General features: G+C 33.6%; 1 protein-coding gene and 1 non-coding gene across 5 annotated transcripts; both read left to right on the plus strand.

The window, feature by feature from the left end:
* The first annotated feature begins 32 nt into the window (after positions 1 to 32).
* On the plus strand, positions 33 to 123 carry TRNAY-GUA (transfer RNA tyrosine (anticodon GUA)). Its single transcript is given in 2 exon segments — positions 33 to 69; positions 88 to 123. It is a non-coding gene; the product is annotated as a tRNA-Tyr (tRNA).
* A 19,087-nt stretch (positions 124 to 19,210) lies between these two features.
* On the plus strand, positions 19,211 to 23,681 carry LOC131661250 (serine/arginine-rich splicing factor SR34A-like). Of its 4 annotated transcripts, none has more exons than XM_058930713.1 (13): positions 19,211 to 19,362; positions 20,237 to 20,351; positions 20,814 to 20,879; positions 20,964 to 21,038; positions 21,114 to 21,267; positions 21,654 to 21,700; positions 21,783 to 21,840; positions 22,449 to 22,498; positions 22,585 to 22,641; positions 22,906 to 22,985; positions 23,080 to 23,157; positions 23,247 to 23,304; positions 23,402 to 23,681. In XM_058930713.1, exons 2-13 carry the CDS (start codon positions 20,265 to 20,267, stop codon positions 23,420 to 23,422), a joined length of 831 nt encoding a protein of 276 aa, XP_058786696.1. In that variant the 5' UTR covers positions 19,211 to 19,362; positions 20,237 to 20,264; the 3' UTR covers positions 23,423 to 23,681. The 4 variants fall into 4 exon arrangements, with proteins under 4 accessions (XP_058786696.1, XP_058786695.1, XP_058786697.1 ...); XM_058930712.1 differs by having other exon boundaries at positions 19,220 to 19,362; positions 19,819 to 20,351; XM_058930711.1 differs by having other exon boundaries at positions 19,263 to 20,089.
* Positions 23,682 to 24,816: the final 1,135 nt, after the last annotated feature.

Here is a 24,816-nt window from a genome sequence, read left to right on the forward strand (position 1 = left end):
ATATACTATTATAACATGTTATGTAACACAAACCGACCTTAGCTCAGTTGGTAGAGCGGAGGACTGTAGTTGGTATTTCAAGCTGTCATCCTTAGGTCACTGGTTCGAATCCGGTAGGTCGGATTTTATTTGTTGCTTTTTATCATTTATTACTTGGGTTTGACACGGTACATTTGTGTTTTTTTTTTTTTTTTTGAGTAAGCCGGTACATTTGTGTGTAAATCAGCAAAATGTTTGGCCTATGAATGTTTTTTTGCAATTTCGGATTTTTACAAAAGAAACAATTGTTTATGAAGCCATTCTCAGCATTTATTCCAAAAGGATCTATCGTTAAATGGATTAGAATTTGACACAGAATATTTCGATTACACCCCTTTTATATGAAAATATCTACTATTTTTTATGTTGTTTTAATTCATTATATTTTTCTAACTTCTTTAATCTTTCTACCTCTCATTTTATTTTTAATCTTTCTCTTCATCTCATTTTTAACCTGTTTCTATTTTATTACACTGAATTTACATATAAACTCAAGTTAATTTAATTTTGATTGATTAATAATAAAGAATAAAAAACCCAAACATAATACAAATTAACAAACAAATAGTTCAAGATGTACTAAAAGTTAAAGCAGAAAAACAAAAAACAAAAAACAAAAAATCAGATGAAAGAAAAAACTATAGGGCCAAAAATAAGGAGCACGCTAAATTTCAAGCCAAATTTACCATCAACGAATCAAAGATCATCAAAGAAAGAACAAAAAGTCATAAACATTCAAAACTAGACCATAATCTCGATATGCTATTGGTTAGTCTAAATAATAGGGCTCTGAAGTCATTCAGATAAAGGTGTAAGAGTTCTCAGGATCTACTCAAAAACCATTCAAAGCCAAAAAAATATGTTTTTCCTCCACTTCTTTCATATTTGTCCAAGAACCAAAAAAGACTTCACATTTGTCGAGGAACCAAAAAAGACTATCATTTTGCGCCCTCTAAATGATCCTGATAGAAAAACCACCCCTAGACTTCACCCTACTACCTAAAGAAATGAAACTCTCAAAGAGAATATTAGGTTCTCAAAGAGTATGATAAGTAGAGGACTCCAATAAAGTACCATTCATAGCAAACTTTCGATCCCATTTGACTCTATCCAAAGAAAAAACATGTCCTTGAATGACCAAAAGAAAATTGGCAACAATAGATTCCTAGGGAACCTTTCCCACGCCCCCTTCAAGATAATAATGATTGTAAACAACCTAGGGAATCTATTGTTAGACGAGGAGAGCTTATCTAAAGGGGGTGAATAGATTCGCAAATTCAAAATTAAAAGTTTTGAGGTATTTGAAAAGAGTTTAAATTTTGGCTAGCGAAAGTTTCGCGTTTAGATCGAAAGTCGTCTAAACCGAACAAGTTATTGGAACTCGAATACGTGAAACCGTATATGGTGTAATAATGAGACAATAAGTTAACTAATGAATTCTCAAATTAATAGTACAAGTATTCACAAGCCAATCAATTTCCAACCTACTTTAAATACAATAATAAAATGTCAAATTATTGAACACTTGGTGTACAATTGATTTTTGAGAAATTTCTTTCAAGTTTGTTGATACTTAATTCCTCTTACAATTAAAGTGATTGCAAGACTATCAACAACTCAACAATTATCAGAACAATTTCCAAAAATTTACTACGAATCAATCGCTCAATCAATATGTTTAACAATTTGATAATAAAATTCAAATGCAAGAAAAATAGAGAGAGAGGATACGAGGAGTTGTTTAGTCAGTTCACCAACCGTCCTCGCTACAGCTACGTCCGCCCCTAATTATAATTTGGAATTGAGATATCAATCTCATAATGAATTTTTTTTTACAAGAGATGTCAAGCAATCCAACCCTACAAACTCTATCTTTAATGTTGATCCTTACACTTTTCTTGCCTTGATCTAAGTTTGATGAAGTCACCCAACAAACACCATTTGATTCACCGTCTCGCGCTAGTCCTTTGAAAAAAATCATCGTTCTTCAAAGGCTTCACTCGCTCGAATCCAAATTGCGAATTGTTGTATCCCAAGATTACCAATTGATTCACTGTCTTACGCTACGCCTTTGCAAGAACCGCCCATTCTTCAAAGCTCTTCACTCGATTGAATCCAATTGCATAACCTTGTTGAAAACCCCCAAATCAACACCTAGATCTTGGAGTAAAAACCCTTACAGTTTTTTTCCGATGAAACCCTCTATGATTCTCAAATCAATCTTAAGTTATAACCAACCTAAATTGAACGTTATCAACCAAGTTTATATAACACCCAAACAATGAATGATTATTTATACTTTATTTGTGTGTATGCGTAGAGGTTGAAGATGATGGAAAATCTTAGTATATGTTTATAGTTTCATCGATTTAAAAAGATGCATGTATGATGTATTTATAGTAGTGCAAGTTGGAGACAAAAAGGGGATCCAAAAATGTGAAAAAGAATGCAAATTTTGTGAAAAATTACAGTATGTGTCGACATATATAAGTCATGTGTCGACTTGTATTAATGCATGTGTTGACCTATAACAAGTTATGTGCCGACATAGAGTTAGAGAATGTTGCAGTCTTTAAAACTGCAACACCTGCGTCGCCCTGAAAGTCATATCTGTTGATACATAGAAAAGTTTCTTCAGTATGTGTTGACCTGAAATATAGTTCCAAAAGCTATAGACTTCAATACAACAGTACATGTGTTGACCTGTAACCTGTATGTGCCGACATGCACCTGCTTTTTGAGTGAAAAATGATTTTTTAAGTCTGAAACTGATTTTTGATGCAATGTAATCCATTTTAATGCATGATATCTTTTTCAAATATGTTTTGGATTCATTCTAAGAACCCTAATGCATGGGCACACATAACGACTTGGAGACACCGTTTAATGTACATAAATGCTAATTGTTTCCTAAGTTTTGGCATCTTGCAAAACACCTAGTAGGCATGTGCACTCACATACTCCCTGTCATACCCCAAAATGTTCCCATCATATTGTAGCGCTAAAAAATACTCGAGGTGTTTACACACTCGAAAAAGAACAGAGTCGCCACCGATCTTTATTTATTCCAAAAAAGGAAAGGGGAAATGTCGAATAAAACCCACGAAGAAAAAAGTAAATGGATAAGACGGTCATCGCAACCAAATTAGGGTTCGGGATTCGGTTAAGCAAGGGGAAGGTATTAGCACCCCTCACCTCCATCGTACTCGATGGGACCCATTTAGTTAGTTTTATGAATGAGTGTTTGCGTGATGTTTGCGTTCTTTTGCTTATTGATCGAGAAAGATAAAAGAAAAGGTTTTTAGGGTTTTTTTTTATTATTGTGAGGAAAAATAAAATATTTTTTATTATTATGCTCGCCAAGACATTTGCGTCTTGTGCCTACGTACTCCCTCGTGCAATGGGAAAGTCAGAGCAACCGTAGTTCAAAATAAAAAACTACGAATTTATTGGTTAATCTTATGAAGGATGTTTTTAGTTCAAAGGATAAAAGGTATTCAAGAGGTGTGCACCCCTTGTCACTTAATCAACTTTGATTTAATTAAGAAAGATTTTTAATATTGTTTGATCCAAAGGATCAAAGGTATTCAAGAGGTGTGCACCCCTTGTCACTTAATCACTTTGATTTAATTAAGAAATATTTTTAATGTTTAATTCAAAGGATCAAAGGTATTCAAGAGGTGTGCACCCCTTGTCACTTAATCACTTTGATTTGATTGAGTAATAACTTTAATTTTTTTAAAGGATCAAAGGTATTCAAGAGGTGTGCACCCCTTGTCACTTAATCACTTTGATTTGATTAATAAAGATTTGTTCGATTCAAAGGATCAAAGGTATTCAAGAGGTGTGCACCCCTTGTCACTTAATCACTTTGATTTGATTAAGAAAGATTTGTTTGATTCAAAGGATCAAAGGTATTCAACAGGTGTGCACCCCTTGTCACTTAATCACTTTGATTTGATTAATGTGTTTTGATTCAAAAGATCAAGGTATTCAAGAGGTGTTCACCCCTTGTCACTTAATCGTTTTGATTTGATTAATGTGTTTTAGTTCAAAAGATCAAGGTATTCAAGAGGTGTTCACCCCTTGTCACTTGATCACTTTGATTTGATTAATGTACTTTAATTCAAAAGATCAAGGTATTCAAGAGGTGTGCACTTCTTGTCACTTGATCACTTTGATTTGATTAAGAAAAATTTTAAGAAAAAAGTGTTAATCCAAAAGAATCGAGGTATTCAAGAGGTGTACACTTCTTGTCACTCGAACTTTCGGTATGGTTTAAAGAAATTTTTAAAAGAAGAAACTCGACGTTGGATCGAGAAGTTTATTTGTAACGATTTGGCGTTGGACCAAGGTTTATTGTTTTTTTGGATCGAGATTAATCTAATATTTTTGGTGTTTTTAATAAGAGATAAAACTCTAATTACTAACATGTTTTTGTATTTTTGATATAAAAATAAAATCTAAAGTTCTAAACATATTTTTTTGTATTTTTTAATATATCAAACTAAAAACAATAAGAAGTAAGCAACACTTAATAAAAGAGGGCTAAAAGCATAAAAATAGAGAGTGTAGATAAAATAAATGTTGAGCCCAAAAGGTGCAGGCCCAACGGCAAATGAAAGAAGCTCCATATGGGGTGTAGCGTCTGGAAATAGGGTATAAGAGTGAGAACGAATTAGGCTGCTTTACCTTGAGCCCACGTAGCAATTAAAACAAACAAAACCCTAAAGACTAAACAACTCCCTCCGCTTCTCATCTTCTAATTCGGTTCCCCACACTCTCTGTTCACGCTTTTTCCACCACAAATTTCCTCTCTCAATCTCTCTGTTTCTAATTTTCACACTCAAATCCTTCTCTTCCCAACAAAAACCCTTCTCTGCTTAAAACTATAACAAAATCAAACTCTTATCTCACCTCTCTCACAAACAAACACGCTTCGAAAAATAAACAAAAAGTCGATCATGAATCAAACAACAAAACCATGCCACAGATTCGAATATGAACAAAACAAAGCGAGAGTATGATTCAAACTCAATCAAGAATGGAATTGAATGTACGATTACCGGCCCGAAGGTTATCGGGGTGAAGAAGTCCACGAGGTTGCTCCAATGATGTATTGGGTTATTGTTGTTGAAGCTCTGCCGATGTTGAAATTTGTCGTCGCGAGAATCCAATCTGAGTTGCCACAAAATCGAAGCTGTGATAGGTGATGATGATGCGTACGTGAGGTTGTTGTTGTTGGTTTCGTTGATGCAGGTTTGCGAGTTTGAAGTGTGGTTTACAGGTGTGAAGTTTATGGTTGAAATGGTTATGAGTGGAGGTATGTGTTTTGAGATGTATGGTCGAAGGTTTGAAAGTTTAGGGGATAGTTTCTTTGTGTTATGCAGGTTGTTGGTTGTTGTTTTTGTGGTGGTTTGTAAATGGAGGTTTTGGCCAAGTGTTTTCGGGTCATGAAGATATACAGGTTTATGGTGTGAGTGAGAATGAGGGTGTCACTTTGTGATTGAAAATAGGCAGAGTTTTGAGTGGTTAAAGTTTATTGAGTTTCGATGGTGATTTTCTGCAGAGGTTCATTGTTACGGTTGTGGTGGCTGCCCCCTCTTTATGTTGTCTCTTTGTTCTATTTTATAGAAGAGTTAAGGTTGATTTTGGGGGGAAATGGTATGAGTTTTGAACAATTATGGTACTCTGATCTTGTTCTTTTCTATTGCAGATTTGCTTTTGATATTTTGGTGCAAGGTTTGGAACAGATGGGAGCAGCAGTGTTGGAGTGTAGTGTTTGTAATTTTGGAGCAGGGTATTTGGACCGTTTGCTTGTCTTGAAGTGGAGTAGTAGCAGAAGACAAAATTGGCCATTATTTTTTGTATCATTTTTTGATGTAATGTGAAGTGGGCTTAGTGATTTGGGCCTCACACAAAAAGTAAATAAATTCTATTCTATCCTATATAATAAAAATAAATAATAATAATAATAATAATAATAATAAAACTAATAAAATGAACAAAAAATATATATAAATTGTTAAACACAATTTTTTTATATATCTTTTTTTTAAATGATAAAAATAAAACAAACATTTATTAATTATCAAAAAATAAAAATTTTAATCGAATGGTAACTTAATAAAATGTGTAAAAATGTGAAATGCATGTTGTTTTTGTTGACTTTAATAAAAAGCCAATTTTCCAAAATATGCAAAAAAAAAATGCGACAACTGAATTAAAAGATATACAGGTGCGACATGACCAAGAATGAATAAAATATGCGGGTCAAAAATTGGGGTGCGACACATATTTTTACTGTTAAGCTCATTCAAGTATCAAAGGCTCAAGGTTTGAATAAGTGCACACTCTCCTAATCAAAAGCCTCCAACTAGGGCTTCGTCTCTCTCAAGGTAGAATCAACTTTTGATACCTCAAGTGGAATTCATGTCCTCTCATATGTTTCATAGTATCCTCATTCCAAGTTTCAAGCTCTGATTCATAAGATTGCTCAGTCAACAGTTCAAATAGTCAACAGTCGACCAATTTGACCTAAAAGTCAACTATGGTCAAATTACAGTCAAAACTCCTGATTTATGGTTAACATCAAGCATTTAAAGTTACATTCATCATTTGATCAATGGTTGATCATGATTCAACGAGGAAAGTTCAAAAATCAATAAAACTTAAAGTTTGTAAATTAGGGTTTTTGAACTAAAAGTCAACTGAATTTTGACTGATCATATCTCTCTCATACTTTATCAGAAATTCCCCAACCAAACCTCATTCTCAAGGAAATTCAATTCTATATAACTTTGATGTTGGGCCTAAGACCAAGAAATGCACCATTTGAGAGATATGAGTCAAAACATTACAGGTCCTTATAGAAGCTCGCAAAAAGTTGTTTTTTGTCAAGAGCCATATCTTCAAAATAAAATCTCCAAATGCAAAAGAGGTCCCAAAGTGGCTTGTAGAAGACATTCAGAGCTATCTCAAAACTCTAAATAAAACTTCACAAATTAGGGCAAGAGAGTTTCTCTTCTACAGCAAGCCTCAACTCCTTTCCTCCTTTCAAGCATCTCATTCTACTTTGGAGGTATTAGAAGGTATTATTGGATCATTAACCAGGCCTCATAGCCATGGAGACATGCAACTCACGTTTGTCATATTCATCATCATTCTGATTTTTATATTGTTCATTCTAAAATGTTTTAATTCAAACTAATGCTTTATTTGAGTTTTTGGGACTGTTTAAGGAAGGTTTGAATCATTAGAGAAGAGTTTTAACGCGTGGAACGAGATCCACCATTGTTAGGGCGTGAAGGTTGAGTTATTCGTATCGGGCCTTGCAGTGTGTTTCAGACCATATGAACATCATCATCGAGCTCGCAAGGCACGTTTTAGTGGATCTGGGCAGGTTGGGAGGTTGTTTAACGTTGTTTCCTTGAGTTTTTTTTTTTTGCAGAATGGCTACGAAGTTTCGTAGCTAAAACCGTAGCTACGTAATAGCATCGCCATGGCCATGTTGGAGTCCCAAGTGGAAGACGAAGATGAACAGTAGTTGTGGGCCTCGTGAATACGCGCGTGCAGCAGCCATTGGTGGGTCAAAAAGTCTCTCCTCTCACTCCTATTCCAATTGGCTGGTCAAATAATCTCCCTCTCCCTGATTGGACAATGCATGCCACTGTGGGCCCAGCTCTGACTAAACATTTGACTACTCAATTTAATTGTTTTTATGTATTTAATGTTTTCCAATCATTATACTATCAAATGAAACGCTTGATACAACTGGCTGAGAGAGGAATGTGCTAACCCCAAAGACCTGGGTTCGAACCGCCCAGGTGTTTTACAATATTTTTTTTGATTTTTCTTGCTTGCAGATCCAGTGTTGCTTTCTCACACGCGGTCACAATGCACCCTCAAAGACTAACGGTTGGATCATTGCCTGGACGGATCAAACGCTTGTGGAAGCGCTGCTCTACCGTGGACCATCAAAGAACCAACACATTGGATCCCAGCGCCCCCAAATTGGTTTTTTTACAAGATTTTCTTTCTTTATTTTAATTTCTTTGATAACTTAATTTCGTTTTTATTTAAAAAAGCTAACCTCTAAATAAATAGTTAACACTAGAATTAGGGTCCTTAATCATCCAATTAATCCTTAATCATTCAATTAATTAACCAAATTAGGATTAGGCTTTTTTTAATTAGTAATTAGGGTTTAGATTAATTTTATGTTAAATATTTTGATAAACTAGGATTAATTTTAGTTAAAATAATTTTATACAATTAACTCTTTTTCGTGATTTTAATTTAGTTTAGCTAGTTGGATCATTGCCTGGACGGATCAAACGCTTATGGAAGCGCTGCTCTACCGTGGACCATCAAAGAACCAACACATTGGATCCCAGCGCCCCCAAATTGGTTTTTTTTACAAGATTTTCTTTCTTTATTTTAATTTCTTTGATAACTTAATTTCGTTTTTATTTAAAAAAACTAACCTCTAAATAAATAGTTAACACTAGAATTAGGGTCCTTAATCATCCAATTAATCCTTAATCATCCAATTAATTAACCAAATTAGGATTAGGCTTTTTTTAATTAGTAATTAGGGTTTAGATTAATTTTATGTTAAATATTTTGATAAACTAGGATTAATTTTAGTTAAAATAATTTTAAACAATTAACTCTTTTTCGTGATTTTAATTTAGTTTAGCTCGTTTTGTGCAGTTAGGCTTAGTAATTAGTCCCCCTATAAAAATACACATTAGGTAGGTATTGCCCATTAACTGAAGGCCCACAAAGATTTAGGATTTATCACCATAAAAACCTCTAACCCTGTTTTCTTTTAACTGTGGTTAACTTTTCCCCGTTCGGGTTTGCCTTTTGCCAATTTTAATTTTTGATCTGTTCATTTTATTGTAACTGTCCCAAAGCCTATTAATAGCTTAGGTTTATTTTGCGCATTTAAAAAGTTTTATGCCTTTATTTCCGGGTTTTTGGCTATGTAATCCCCCACCCGAAGCCTTGTAATAGCGTAGGACTTTACTTTCCGCTTTTATATTTCTACCTTCTTTTTATTGCATGGTTAGTAACAATAGGGAGTGGCAAGATTGTTAACTGAATTTAGATCACTAATACAAGATAAAATATCCGAAGTGAATCACCTGATTGTGACACTCATACATCTTTAAGGTAATCCCTCTTATTGCTGCCTTTCGATTAAAAATAGTCAAGTCCCTCGGATACGAGGATGCCTTAGTAAATGTTAAGCTCAGTTCATTATCATCATCAAAGATCTTGTCCCTCGATGTTGTATTCGATAAATGATGATCGTCCCTCCGAATGCTAAGGTATCCTCATTGGTTGCCTAAAAATGACTATCATATCCTTCCCAATGACTACTTGCCCTCTTTATGGTAGGGACAGTCTTATGGCGAACGATAATTCCGATGACCCTTTTCAAATCCAATGAAAGGACTACATGCCCTCTTTATGGTATGGGTAACCCTTTCAAACTGAAAAGCTTAAAGAACATAAATCTTAAAATTAGGGTAGTTGCTACTAATTGCTTGCTCTGATTTAAATTCACAAATCTTTTTTTCACACTATCTTTTCAGATACTTTCAAAAACAAGGCTACGCTTATTTACAAGCTAAAGTCCTTAACAAAGTTTTTACTATTCACACACTACACTTCAAACATTTTTAAAATAAAAGTGAGCTAAGCAATTAAGAGCCCATGGATAACCATGGATACAAAGGGTGCTTACACCTTCCCTTTGTATAACTTACCCCCGAACTCAAAGTCTTTCCAAAGGTATTTTTCTGTTCTTTTAGCCTTTCTAAATTGGATAAAATAAAATTCGGTGGCGACTCTTGCAATCTGCAACATTTAAAAAAGTCAGTTCTCCCACTGTATTACACCCCCCCTTTTTTATGATGGCAAAATTGGTGACGATATGCATTTATGTATTCATGAAGACTCTCCCTAAATATGTGCATCCCAAACTTCTTCTCGCGTATGCTTTTCACCCTTTGACAACATCAAAAAGAGATGAAGCAAACCATAAGAAGTATCATATATGCATAAATGCTAATAAACCACACAAAGGCGTTTTGCAATATAAAGAACTTGCACTCACATATACCCATATATATGAAGTGATGCAAAGTTTAATCATAAATAAACGCTACCAATGATCACTATTAGAAGCACAAATACATGAAAGTGATGGATGAAGTGTAATGGTAAACTCTTAAGTCGCTTCAAACACGTCATGTTTACGCAACTCTTCACATTGGTGCTCCCGAGGCTGCACATGCATGTGCTTAGCTTGGTGAAAATAAACTATCACCTCTAAAACCAAAAACCATATATGCTAGCATGAAATATGACATGGCTACATCAAGAATTACATAAGTTCACACATACTCAACTTAATTCATGTTAAAATAGATACAAAGCACATCTATATGCAATGAACACTAGTACAAGGCATGCTTAGACATCAAGATTATATATTTTAAATGTACAAGCTTTATGTGATGACAAAAATAACGTGTAATAATGAAGTACGGAAATTAAAACTTGAAGTCACTTTAACCATATTGTCATACCCCAAAATTTGCCCACACATTTTCTCCTATTCAATTTCAAATTAAAACACAAAGCTTCAAAACACACTCTCCTAAGCAAAGATCAGAGAAACTAGGGTTTGGTCTGCTCAAAGGAAAATCAGTGAATATATGGCTCCAAGGCACTCCATATGTCCTACTATATCTCACATTACCTCTATGACAAGTATCAAGTCTCAATTCAAAGGATTGGTTACTCAGTTGTTCAGAAAGTCAACAGTCGACTAAGTTAACCTAAAAAGTCAACTGTGGTCAAAGTAAAGTCAAAACTCCTGATTTTTGTCAAGATCCTCATATTGAAGTATAACTCACCATTTGATCAATAATTGATCATGGTTCATTAAGGAAAGATCAAAAATCAACAAATCAAAAAGTTTCTAAATTAGGGTTTTCATAGGAGAAAGTCAACTGAACTTTGACCAGCCATAACTTTCACATGGAACATCAAGGATTTTCCATCCAAAGCTTATTTTGAAGGAAATTTGATTCTCTACAATTTTGTCTCTCACATGCCAAGTCTAAAAATGCTTCATTTGAGAGATATGGACCAAAACATTATAGGTCCTTTCCAAAAGTCAACAAAAAGTCACTTTTTTCAAAAGGAAACACAAGGAACATGGAAAATAATTTTGATATGATACCAAAGACACTGGTTAGAGGACTCTCTAAGGTTTCTAAAAAGTCCTAGAACACTTCCATACCTCAAAAATTGAGTGAGATGGGCCTTGTCAAAGTTGGGTTATTTTGGAGGGAAAGTGTGAAGAAAAAAAGATTCAAATTGAAATCTTTTGCAAATGAGCCCATATTATTTTCATCCAAACCTTATCCTAAGCCCATCCACCCCCCAAAAACATACCTCTCAATTTTTATATTATTTTTATTAATTATTTTATGATTTTTATACATTTAAATCATGATTTAATTAAATAAAATAATAAATTGATGAAAGATATGATCATTGCTTTAATTCTAAGCCAAATACCAATCAAATATTCTCATTAAGACACTCAAAATTCGTTCACATGATTTGAGGTACAAAAAATCAATCAAAGCCAAAATTAGAAACATTAAAAACAAATTTCCAACCAATTTGCAAAAATTTGATTCAAAGAGATTTGATCACAATTTAGTTACCCTAATCCTTCCAATATAAATACCAAATACATTCACAAGTAAAGGTTACAAAAATTCTGCCCTCAAGAACCTCAAACCCGAATGCAAAAAGTGGAGAAATTTTCAAGATTAACTTTGGAATTGGAAGAGGTTTCAGAGAGTTTCAGGCATTGCAACACGTTCCTGGAGGATTGTTGAAACTAATCAGGTCCTTACATACGATCAGAACCCTCAGAAACACTCGTAATTCATCACGGTTTGCTTACTCTTTCATACTCGTTTTCCATGATTTATGCATCTTAAACGATTTTTGTCATCATTGAAAGAGGAAGACATGGTTTTGGAGGTGTGACAGTTGCTGAATGAGGCAACGGGTGGTGTGGCAGAAGCCGCGATGATGGAGGAGGAGTACGACGGCGGAGGATGTGCTTGAGGAGGAGCTACTGCGGAGGGATGATGGAGAAGGAGGAACGACAACGATAGTGCTCAAGGAGGAACTGCGGCAGCGACGACATCAGCTTTTAAAAAGAAGCAACAACAGCGACAATGACTTTAATTAGGTTTGGATATTTACCTCAATTGATGCCATATAAGACATTGAGATATATTGAGATCAGCCGTGTGAGAGTAGCACTACGAAGATTGATTTATATATAGAGAAATTCACAATTCATTACATGTTTGAAAATGATTACAGTATATTTTTATTAGAGTTTAAAAGGCCACAGACATGACAAGTATAAGATCTTCAACATATCCAGAAAACCAGTCTATACCAAAACCCATAGATCATTATTGTCTTATGGAGGAATCTCTTTATTTAGTCCCAAATTTCTTATAGCCGACTCTTCTTAAGGTTATCCTTGTAACACCCTTCTAAAACCCCGCGGAAATTAATAAAATAATTCAGAGTAAAACATGAAAATAAGGGTGCCACAATTCAATTTAAAACAAATTATCATAAATCAATTGTCATGCTTCACTTAGGGGCAAATCATCAATTTAACAAAATCATGTTTCTACACATCGGAACATTAATCAACGGATAAGCATAACATCATTTATGCAATATCTCACAAAATTACTCCGATAACAACAAAATAGAGTATCATCATAAACTCTAAACTAGCGTTCCCCAGTGTTACAATATCAGAGCATGACACCGACACTATACTAAACAAACTGACTCATGAGCTAATCCTCACCGAGCCAAAAGCCGCTATCCTCAATCTGAAAATATCAACAGTAAGGGTGAGTCTCATTCACAATTAACAAATGTTATCGAATCATAAACAATAACACATCATAGTCACATTATTCATCCAATTTCATTATATTCAGATTGTCAGGAAGTACTCATCAACACACAACAACAGATATAATACATTACCAAAAGACAACAACATAATTCATTCAACAAATCATAACAATTACATAATCATCACATATTATAACATTGGACAATCTTCCTTTCATGTTATAATCATACAAGTAGCCTAATGCAAATGCAACTATATGCATGTGGTACCAAACATGGGATAACCCATCTCACCGATCTACCACCATAAGGATTCGGCTACTTCTCTCACTAATTCCGTACAATGGGAATTAGCTACCGCTGTCCCACCACCATAAGGGATACAACCCACAACATGATTATGAAATGCATGCATCACATACAACATGCTAATCATCAACACCAATCAACTGAATATCATAATCATCAACCAACGCAACAATCAATAGCCACACACAGTTATGCTATTTCTCAACCATAACAAACATATATTTTACATCAACAATATATGTATATCAATTACCAGTTCAACCATGGTATCATAACAGATAAAACATTCACCACATAGTGCGACAACAATAGCACCTCTCACAATCGTGTACCAAGTACAACAAATCAACCCAACAACAACAGAGCATTTACATCATCATTCATCAAAACACATGATAACCATATTTACCATGAACAACATCCATTTGCATAACAAGCAGGAGCAATCACATTATAACAACACACATCACTGCACATATCCAATTATTCAAACAACAAATTATTGCACCTCATCAACTATGCAAAACAAGAATAAACCACATTTAGAGAAAATGATACTTTTCCAAAATAAAATCAATTTATTGTTGTTTTCTTTATTTGATATGGTAGAGCATTCAATTTAAGGAACAACGTCCAAAACGGCATCTAAAACGGACTTACGGTTTGGAAGTTACACATCTTTACATTTTTCAAATATTATCATCAGCACGCGGCGCCATCCGTCTTTCGCGACGCGTCACCCAAAATCGACGCCTTCGCGGCGCGCACAATTTTCGCGGGGAGAACTGACAATATTTTGTCGCCTTCACGGCGCCAACCTACCTTCGCGGCGCGAACTGGCAAAAGTCAGAGATCTCACAACGATTGACAGCATTACGGGATTCATCCAAAAATCCCCAAAACCCAAATCAAATTATGTCATGAACCTCAAATACCACCATATCAGCCACATACATGTTATAACACAAATATAACACACAAAGAGGATAATTTAATCATCATAACAATCATATAATCATATAATTCATCACATCATACAATTCCCTTCAAAATCATCCCAAAACCTCAATCTAGCATATAACCAATTGACACAAACAATGCATCTAAATCAGTACTATTATCTATAATACGATAAAAGATGTTAACCGGAAGAGTCCCCCCTTACCTTAGCCAAGGATCTTGATTAGCCCTCTTCCTCTTCTGTTCCTCTTTCACGTATCAGTTCTTCTACTCTTCTGCTCCTCTTTTACATCTATTTTCCTTTTTTCCTCAATTCCTTATTTTTATGAAAATAGATTTTAATCTAGTAAAAGACCTACTAACATAGCACCCCCTCTTTACTAACACCACATTTGGCCCAATAGCCCATCTCATAATTCTTTCCAATTAATTCCACAAAATACCGAATAATTTTAAATAATAATTTAATTTTCGATTAAATTAAAATTAGGAAATATAGGGTGTTACAATCCTTTTCGAGGTCTCTTATTTGTGGGTATCCCTATGAAAAAAAAAATCATTACACAACCTCCATGTACAATGAGTGTAGAGGCGAAATGTTATGAGTAAGAGGTATAATTTATAAATTGAACAAGGAGTGTAAGTGTAAAGTGCTTTGATTAAGAGGTATTGGCCGAGGCCTAAAACCTTGATCATCTAGGCAAAAAAGTGCGTGTAAAATGCGCTAGACCCGTTTTACCACCCTTGGTCAAAATGAATCATTCTCGTAAGAAAATATACATCAGATTGATGTTTATAGAGTGTTCCAGTATATAATTCGGGTGATTTTCTCTCTCCTCTCACTCGCTCACTATATAAATTTAAATAAATGATATATAACTATTTTAAGAGTTTAAGTGTGTGTGTGTCTATATATATATATATATATATATATATATATATATATATATATATATATATATATATATATATATATATATATATATATATATATATATATATATATATATATGCAAATTGGTCCGCTACTGTAAAATGTAAGGGATGAAGTGATAATTGTTAGCGTGTCATGAAAATATTTCATTTGTGGTTGTTATCATTGGACAACAAAGTAGTATTTTAATGTGATGAATTTTTATAAGAAACATGTTACATAGTATAATGATTATACATTGTTGAATGAAAGAAAGCGATAATATTCTTTTCTACTAAATAAAATGAAAGAAAGCGATAATATTCTTGCATTTTCATCAAAATTTTGAAACAATCTTATTTTATTTTTTATTTGATCCTTAATATTGAAATACATTGGTTTGTAACTTAGATTATTAAAAAAAATTAAAAATTAATTCATACAATGTAAATACATTTAATACATGTATGATTCCTTTTTACATAACACATTCTTATTGTCATATCATTACAATACCATATTTGTCTTTGTAAGATAATATGTAAAATCTTAAAATTAAAAGTCATTATTATGTTATGAATTTAGGTTTTTATGAATTATTTTACTATGTAAATTAAAGAAAAATAATTATAGTAATGTTTTATTAGAGTTTAAAAGACCACAAGGCTCAGCTTATTTTGTCACCCATAGTCACAATGAAGCATTCTCGTAAGAAATTATACACCACAATTTTAGAGTGTTCTAAAATGTAATTCAAGGTGATATTCTCTCTCCTCTCACTTGTTCACTATAAAAATTTAAAAAAAAATTAAAAAATCAAGAAAAATAACTAATTTTACGAGTTTAAGTATATATATATATATATATATATATATATATATATATATATATATATATATATATATATATATATATATATATATATATATATATATATATATATATATATATATATATATATATATATATATATATATATATATATATATAAAAGTGCATATTTGTCCATTTTTGTAAAACGTAAGGGATGAAGTTATAATAGTTAGGTGTCGTGTAAAAATTCCGTTTGTGTTTGTTATCATTGGACTGCAAAATAATATTTTAATGTGATACATTTTTATTAGAAACATGCTACATAGTATAATGATCATGCATCATTGAAAGATACATTTGATACTAATAAAATTAGTATTGTTGTTATCTATCTATTTTGTTCATGCTAAATAAAACGGGACAAAATGATAATGTTCTTGCCTTATGATGAAAATTTTTGAAATAATTTTTTTTTTAATCTGATTCTTAATATTTGAAGTACAATGGTTTGTAACTTGAATTAAAATTAAAATTTTAATTTATACAATGTAATTGCATTTGATACACATACGATTCCTTTTTACATGACACATTCTTATTGTTGTGTCATTACAATGTCTTATTTGTCTTTATAATATAACGAGTATGATTATAAAATTGTAAAATCATTATTATGTTATGAATTTAGGAATTTTTTAATAGTCTTACTTTTTAAATTAAAGAAAATGATCATAGTATAATTTTATTAGAGTTTAAAAGGCCACAAATATGACAAGTATAACATATTCAACATGTCCAAAAAACTAATCTATACCAAAACCCATCGATCGTTATTGTCTTATGGAAGAATCTCTTTATTTAGGCCCAATTTGCTTATAGCCTGACTCTTCTTTAGGTTGTCCTTTTAGAGGTTTGGTATCCCTATGAAAATAAAATTAACATTACATAATCCCATGTACAATGAGTGTAGAGGCAAAGTGTTATAAGTAAGAGGTATTGACTATACATTGTACAATAAGTGTAGGGGTAAAGTGCTTTGATTAAGAGGTATTGGGCGAGGCCTAAAACCTTGACCCTCATGGCAAAAAAACGCGTGCAGAATCATTCTCGTAAAAAAATTCCTTATTTATCTTTGTGTGATAATGTGTAAGATCTTAAAATTGAAAATTCATTATTATGTTATGAATTTAGGGTTTTTTGAATTATCTTACTCAGTAAATTAAAAAAGATTATCATGTTAATTTTTTATTAGAGTTTAAAAGACCACAAATATGACAAACGTAAGATCTTCTACATATTCATAAAATCAATATAAACCAAAACCCATTAATCATTGTTGTTTTATAGGGGAATCTCTCTCTCTCTCTCTCTCTCTCTCTCTCTCTCTATATATATATATATATATATATATATATATATATATATATTTAGGTGCAAATTGCTTCTATCCTAACTCTGCTTTCTGTTGTCCGTTTAAAGGTCTTTTATTTACCGGTACCCGTATGAAAATAATATTTACATATTACACCACCCCATGTAATAGGAGTGTAGGGGGTAAGAGGTATTGGCTATAAAATGTACAAGGAGTATTAAGGCGAAATTCTTAGAGTAAGAGGTATTAGCTAGGGTAAACATTGAACCTCCATGCAAAAAATAAATGACGCACACACCCCTAGTCACAGTGAAGCATTCTCGCAAGAAAATATACCTCATGTTGATGTTTACAGAGTGTCCCAATATGTAGTTTGAGGTCATTTTCTCTGTTCTCTCACCTGTTCACTATATAATTTGGTTAAAATGTAAAAATAGAACCGTTAAGAGATATACCTCTCCATCTCAGATATGCAGAACCACGTGATCTTTAAAGTATTCCAGTAATAAAGTATCAGTGGGCCCTCATGAAAAAGGGTTTGCAAGTGGGGCCTCCTCAGCAACTGGGACCTGATGTGCATATGAGGCATTCTTCTCATGGTGTGCAGGACTCTTGGATGTTGACCCTGTGATAGTCGACTCTTAGAGATCGACGCTTCCTTATCGTGAGGCATATGGATTACTCTAGCCTCCTCATTCTTACGAGCCCTCTCACGACGAGTAGACGCGGTTAGGGTAGGGCGGCCGAGTCTCATCCTTTCACTGTTTCCAACCATTATCCTTGAAAAAAACTTAACAAACGATGTTAGTGTATGAGGGTGCCATGTATCCTTTCATTGTTTTAGTCATGTATCTCCAAACACCCAAAAGAACACACTTCGGAGATACATCTTAGAAAAAACGTCATTTTTGTATTTCCATGGAAGAAACATTTCTGCCATTTTCTTAACCATTTAAAACTCCTTAAAATCACTAAAATCATATAAACAAGTCCCACACATAATCTATTTCAGATGCTAATGCTATCTAATGCATTAAAACGAACATATTTGAGCTAATACATTAATCAAAACTCAAAATAAGCTGAATGAGAAACTTACTTAAAAATATGTTGATAAGAGTGTATACTGTTGAATGTGGTATTAGAGGGAGTTGAGAATGCCAAGATACAAGCAAATGATTTGAAGTTGTTTCAAAACTTGAGATTGAGTGTGAACTGAAAATGGGGAGAGGGAGAGAGAGACACAAAATATTACGTTTCTGAAAATGAATAAGGTGGAAAAAGAGAGAGGATGGTGCTCGTTTAAATACACTCACCTAGTTCGGAGATGCATCTCCGAAATATTTTCTTGAATTAAAAAAAAGTTATTTTAGAGATGTATCTACGAACGAATAAGGATTTTCTACTGCCTATTTCATTCAACTGTCTTTCCTGCCTTAAATCCAATGGTTGGACAAATAGATAAATAAAATTTATTAAGGGCAAGAGAAATATATAATTGATCTAATGAGTGTAATCGGGGCTACACATACAACAGAAGAAGGAGAACAAAAGAAGATCTTGATCCATCTGCGAACATACCCTACATTTTCCTTCGTAGGTACATCTTTGAATTAACCTTTAAATAAAATAAAGAATTAGTGCGTCCGGAGATATCTCTCCAAAAATAATTTTTTTTTACATAAATTTAGCACAAGATTTGGGAGAAGGTACAATGGGTGCAATGAAAAATTCCCAAAATAACCCCCTAAATTTTTAAACAATTACATTGACACGAGAGATGGGCTCATATTGTTAATTGAGGCCCAAACCCATTTTGGATCCATAAATTTCAACCCTAATCCTCCACCTCCACCTCCACCTCATTCTCTTCTCACTCTCTCGATTTTGCAAGGATCTGTTTTCCAGCTCCGGGTTCAGTTTCGCGAAGGCTCGATTGGGTACTCAAGCTATCAACTTTCTGGTATGGCGTACATCTACTCACTACCCACTTCTTCAATTTCTATTCATTTTCGCATGCATTGAATGTCGAGTTGTCCCATATTCTATTAGGGTTTTGAGGTAAATTTGATCTCATTCATCGGTGAGCTCCGAATTTCAAATTCTTTAAAAGTTTGTAATTTCAGTTTTCTCTGGCTCACTTTGTTCGTTATTGGTTGCATTTCCCGAAGATTCTGCTTAGTAAGATCGCCAAAAGTGATTAGGGTTTCATTTCACCCGGGTGAAATATGCATAGAGGTTGAAGAAGCTGGTAAAAGGGTATTATAGTAAGGGATTTGTGGTAGTTCAGATAGTGAGGGTATAGAAATGTCCAAGAGAATCAGTAGATAAAACAACTAAGGGGTAACGTTAAGGTAACTTGTTGAGTATATGTCGATCATAATTTGATCTCATGACACCAATGCTTTCTTTATGATAGATGACAAGCGCAGCTTGGACAAAAATGAGCTTTGCAATCAAACATAGGAAAATAGAGTTGGGAGTGGGAGAATCGGGGTGGAGTTGTGGTTATTTTTTTAAATAATTGGAGATTCTTCCTCACTCTCAGAAGGTGTTGTATGCCTGCTAGTGTTCTGGAAAGGATGAGGAGATCAAATTTATTTTCAATATTGTTATTGCTTTGGAGCTTCTTGGAGCAAATGAGCAATGGAGCTTGTGGAGCATGGCTCACCTCAAGGATTGCTCTATTGGTTTGCTTCATAGTTTTGGTTTTATTTACTTTTGTTTGTGTAATCATTAGTGTAATGATGATAGTTAGATGTTTCAGGTTTAAGGCTCGGCTTCGGAAATTAATAGATTTGCATTTTGCTGATGAGCTACCTTTTTTTTGTTTGTAGACGAATTGTATAATTTCTCCAATCAGATATGAGTAGTCGCTTTTCTCGCACAATCTATGTTGGCAACCTGCCCTCTGATGTAAGGGAATCAGAAATTGATGATCTGTTCTACAAGGTTTGATCCGTGTACTTTTCTTTTGCTTTATGTTAAGGCGCTCCTTTCATGATATTTTGTGTTTATTCGGTTTTAAACTTTTTATTTTCACCTATTATGTTGAACCTACTTTTAAACCCTTGTAAATTTTGGACTCGGAATTTCTTTACTCAAAACATTTAATTTTTTTCATCTCTATTTTGTTTAGTTTTTGTTAACTGGAAATCAATTCTTATGACATACGAGCAGAGATAAAGATTAATAATGATCCTAAATTCTTGATTTGGCTTTATTAGACCCATTTACCTTTGAATGAGCAATAGTTTGCTGAACTTTATAAACCTAAGGATTTGGCTCTGGCCCTTAATTATAGCCTTTACTTAGTGTTTATCTTTTATGTAGTAATGAGGGTCAATGAGTGGAGTTGGTTGTTGTGTACTAATGTACTCATGTTACAATGGTTTTCCATTTTTCCCTCAACAGTATGGCCGCATAATGGAAATTGAATTGAAAGTTCCTCCTCGCCCTCCATGTTATTGTTTTGTTGAGGTATTCATCATTACTCTATTTCTTTGTGATCAATATTTCGAATCCCTTTTCCACCTCTAATTTACTTGTATTTTGGCTTGGTAGTTTGATAATGCTCGAGATGCAGAAGATGCAATTCGGGGTAGGGATGGTTACAACTTTGATGGCTGTCGATTAAGGGTAAAGGAGCTTTTCCAACTTTTGTCGTGTGAGGTGAATACTTTTGTCAGCATCCCTCATCTGTTATTGTTGTAGGTGGAGCTTGCCCATGGAGGTAGAGGGCCATCATCAAGTGATCGACGGGGGTATGGTGGCAGTGGCGGCGGCGGTGGAGGCGGTGGCGGAGGAGGTGGTGGCGGTGGTGCTGGTGGGGGAAGATTTGGTGTCTCTCGCCATTCTGAATTTCGAGGTGTGTCTATTCAGAGATTCCCTTTTTACTTTTGTTTCCATTTAGAGTGTTTGCCCATTTAGCTCTGACTTATAGCTTGTTATCTCCAAGTAAGAATTTAAATTTTCTGTCAAAAAGAGAATTAAAATCTTCTGGATTCATATCATTCTAAGATTTTCATGCTGAGAAGTTAAAACTATGGACACATTGCACATGAATCTCGTCTGCATGTGTATAAATTTGTAATTTTTCAGATTTTTTTGTATGAGTCTGTTTTCTTTAGGTGCTTCAAAAATTACCAGTGATGTTTGTTTTATGCAATATTACTGATCAGCCAGTTGTTGAATATATTTTGTTTTCATGATTTTGTATACGCCACAAATCTTAGTCTTTATCGTTAACTGCAGTAATTGTTCGTGGACTCCCATCTTCTGCATCCTGGCAAGATTTGAAGGTATCAAAATATTTACACTGAAAAATAACAAATAACAAATACTCAAATCATCATCAACTATAATTTTAATATTCGGTTTCAGGATCATATGCGAAAAGCTGGTGATGTTTGTTTTGCTGAAGTTTCCCGTGATAGTGAAGGTACACATTCATTATTGTTTGTGCCATGTCATTATCAGGTTTTATTCCATATTTATGCTGTTTTACCGTCAATGTTTTGTATTTTCTTCTTCATCTGAGTGGTATAAAAGAAACCAAGGCTTACTAATAGATAATAACCCGGGTTGAAGCTCCCACCTGTTTTGTATTAAACTAATATTTGAATGGGTTGAAGCTCCCCTCAATGGAAACCACTACTAATTTGCACAGACATAATCAGCCCCACGTCTCTTTTGTTTGCCATTAATGACCATGGTAGACCTTATTCAGCTGATCATGAATTTATTTAAGACTAAGAGAAAGAAGATAATCATGTTTAAGATGCTGAACCTTATACCTGAGAATATAGTCCAGTATGCCAATTGTTTCAATGCAAGCTTTGATTTTAGTTTCGAGACCAAATGCTGAATGAGAGGTAAAGCACCTGAAATTATACAATGTCTACGCTACGGTTTCCAGAATAAGCCATTGTGAAATATCAGATGGCTACTTCTAACTTCATATTTTAGGGGATACACTCTTTTCCTTATATGTTTGTGCTTGCATTATAGTTTTCATTTCTATCACTCATACCACTGTTTTCTGTTCAGGGACTTTTGGCCTTGTTGATTACACTAATTATGATGACATGAAATATGCTGTAAGAGTTACATTTTGATGAATTATGTCAAGATTGGTACTTGATTCCCTTTCCATTTGTTCTCTAACATACTTCCTTTTTCACAGATTCGAAAACTGGATGACACTGAGTTCAAAAATCCTTGGGCAAGATCATATATTCGGGTAACCTGATCTGCACTAATATTTATAAAACTTGTTGTCTGTGAGAGGATTTAATCTACATTATTATTTTAAAATGTGATTTGCAACAGATCTTTTAAACTCTTATATGGTGAAAGATTTTGCACCCTTTATCTAGTCTTTGTTTTTTTCTCTATAAGTTGAAGTTGCATATGGCACTTGATGCTTGGGTAGATTACTATTTCACAGTTTGTATGAGAAGTATTATCGGGAGAATTATACATGAATAAAACTATTATCTTGCAGGTGAAGAAGTATGAGAGCAGTCGTTCAAGGAGCCGCAGCAGAAGCCCCAGCCGGAGCAGAAGTCCAAAAAGGGCTAGAAGGTGCTGCGACTCTCTGATGTTGACTTGTGGTACATTGTAATTTCTTTTAGACATACATACTTACTATGGAAAATCGTGTTATTTCATTATGCAGTAGATCTTTGGGGCGATCTGTGTCCAGGTCACGATCTATTTCTAGATCCAGATCAGCATCACCAATCAAGGCTTCAAGGTACATAAAGTATACTGTTCTTATAGATATGATTTTATTTTTAAGTTGGTGCAAATCCCCAAATTTTCAAGTACTTTATCCAATTACAGGCCAAAATCACGATCACGCTCACCCTCACGTTCAGCATCTCCACGATCACCACGCCAGGTATTTATAATTTTATTCAATAATTCAGAATTTTCACCAGAACAGTAAAATTGGATGCATTTCTATTAACTGACATTTTCCTGATTTTCTTTTCCAGGTTCTGTCAGGGAGTGGTTGATTTTTGATGAATGGTGGTGATCTCGGAAGCCCCAGCACTGTTCTGAGAAACATTGGTGTAATGTTTGAGATGATTTGAATTGTTTAATGGATGATTATTATACCAGAGTTATTTTCATGGTTATTAGTTTAGTTATTCTCTAGGGTTTAAACTAGACTTGACTTGCTACTCCTATTTAGTCTTGTTTCTATTGAACATGAATGTTGGATATTAGACTGGTTACTACTATTAATATTCTAAGCAGTTTACCAGTGAACAAGAGTACGCTTTAGTAGAAGGATCCGTTAAAATCAAAGTTTAGTGTTTCCTATAAATATGTTTTTGGAAGAGTTAATAAAATTGCCATGAGTAATTGTAATTTTTTAGAAATCAACACATTAGAATACTCACAACACTAACACAAAAAATTAAAACATTAGAAGTTGCACGGGTAAAAGTGTAATGAAGGCAAGGAGGTAATATGCTATGTACCTCATCTAAATGAAACATACTGTTTTATAGTAGTAAAAAAAATACAAATACTAAATAGAGATAAAGTTGCATTGTTATTTCCGTCATTTATATATTTTTAATTTTTGTGAAATAATTAAATAGATTGGGGCCAATTTTGTTTTAGTCTGTCATTTTTGGTGGTAGTATCAGTCAAGAGAAATCTTCTGCCACCCTCGAGTTGTATCCGACACCCTCCAAAGTGGTTGTGAGTATGCATTTGCCCTTGATACAAATTATCAGATTTTAAAAAAGTTTGGGCAATTTTGAGTTTTTCATGCATATTTTGTAAAAGATTGAAGAAATAGTAGACATTAGCATAAAAATTTATGAAGGTTTATCGGATTTTTTAAAAAATTTGGTACTTAATTATCAGATGTACTGTATAAAAAAATCCGGACATTTGTTAAACTTACTAGATTTTTTAAAAATTTGATAAACTTAAAAAATCAACAAAACTTCAAAACGTTCCAAACTTTAAAAAAAAAAAATTGGTGAATTTTCAAGTGATTTTCTGCATGTCTCGGTAGCAGTAAAAATTAAATATGTGTGGATACCTCTGTTGAAATTATAAAGAAAATGATTGTTATTATCACTCGTTTAGATACCGAAACAGGTTAGAGAGAGAGAGAAGCAACAAAATAATATTTGATTGTGATAAAGGTGAAAAATACAAGGATATAAATATTGGAACACAAAGTGTCACTAAAAAAATGTGGATGTCCATTCAAAATTAGGTCGACAACGTCGAAAGATGGATTTAGATGGAAGATTAATGTAAAATATGACTTCATAACCATGGTTTACTTGATAGATTAGAAGGTCATTTTTTTTGTTGGTAGATTGGGCACAAATGAGAAGCAATATTTGTTGATTGGACAAAGAGACATATTCCAACTAGACAC

This window comes from Vicia villosa, linkage group LG3 (assembly GCF_029867415.1).
Source record: "Vicia villosa cultivar HV-30 ecotype Madison, WI linkage group LG3, Vvil1.0, whole genome shotgun sequence".
In the NCBI taxonomy this organism is placed as follows: Eukaryota; Viridiplantae; Streptophyta; class Magnoliopsida; order Fabales; family Fabaceae; genus Vicia; species Vicia villosa.

Excerpts from the sequence above, each read along its gene's own strand:
- LOC131661250 (XM_058930713.1), top strand. The coding sequence starts at position 20,265 with ATGAGTAGTCGCTTTTCTCGCACAATCTATGTTGGCAACCTGCCCTCT. Across the intron at positions 21,268-21,653 it reads TCGCCATTCTGAATTTCGAG|TAATTGTTCGTGGACTCCCA; the intron begins GTGTGTCTATTC and ends CGTTAACTGCAG. Across the intron at positions 21,701-21,782 it reads CATCCTGGCAAGATTTGAAG|GATCATATGCGAAAAGCTGG; the intron begins GTATCAAAATAT and ends ATTCGGTTTCAG.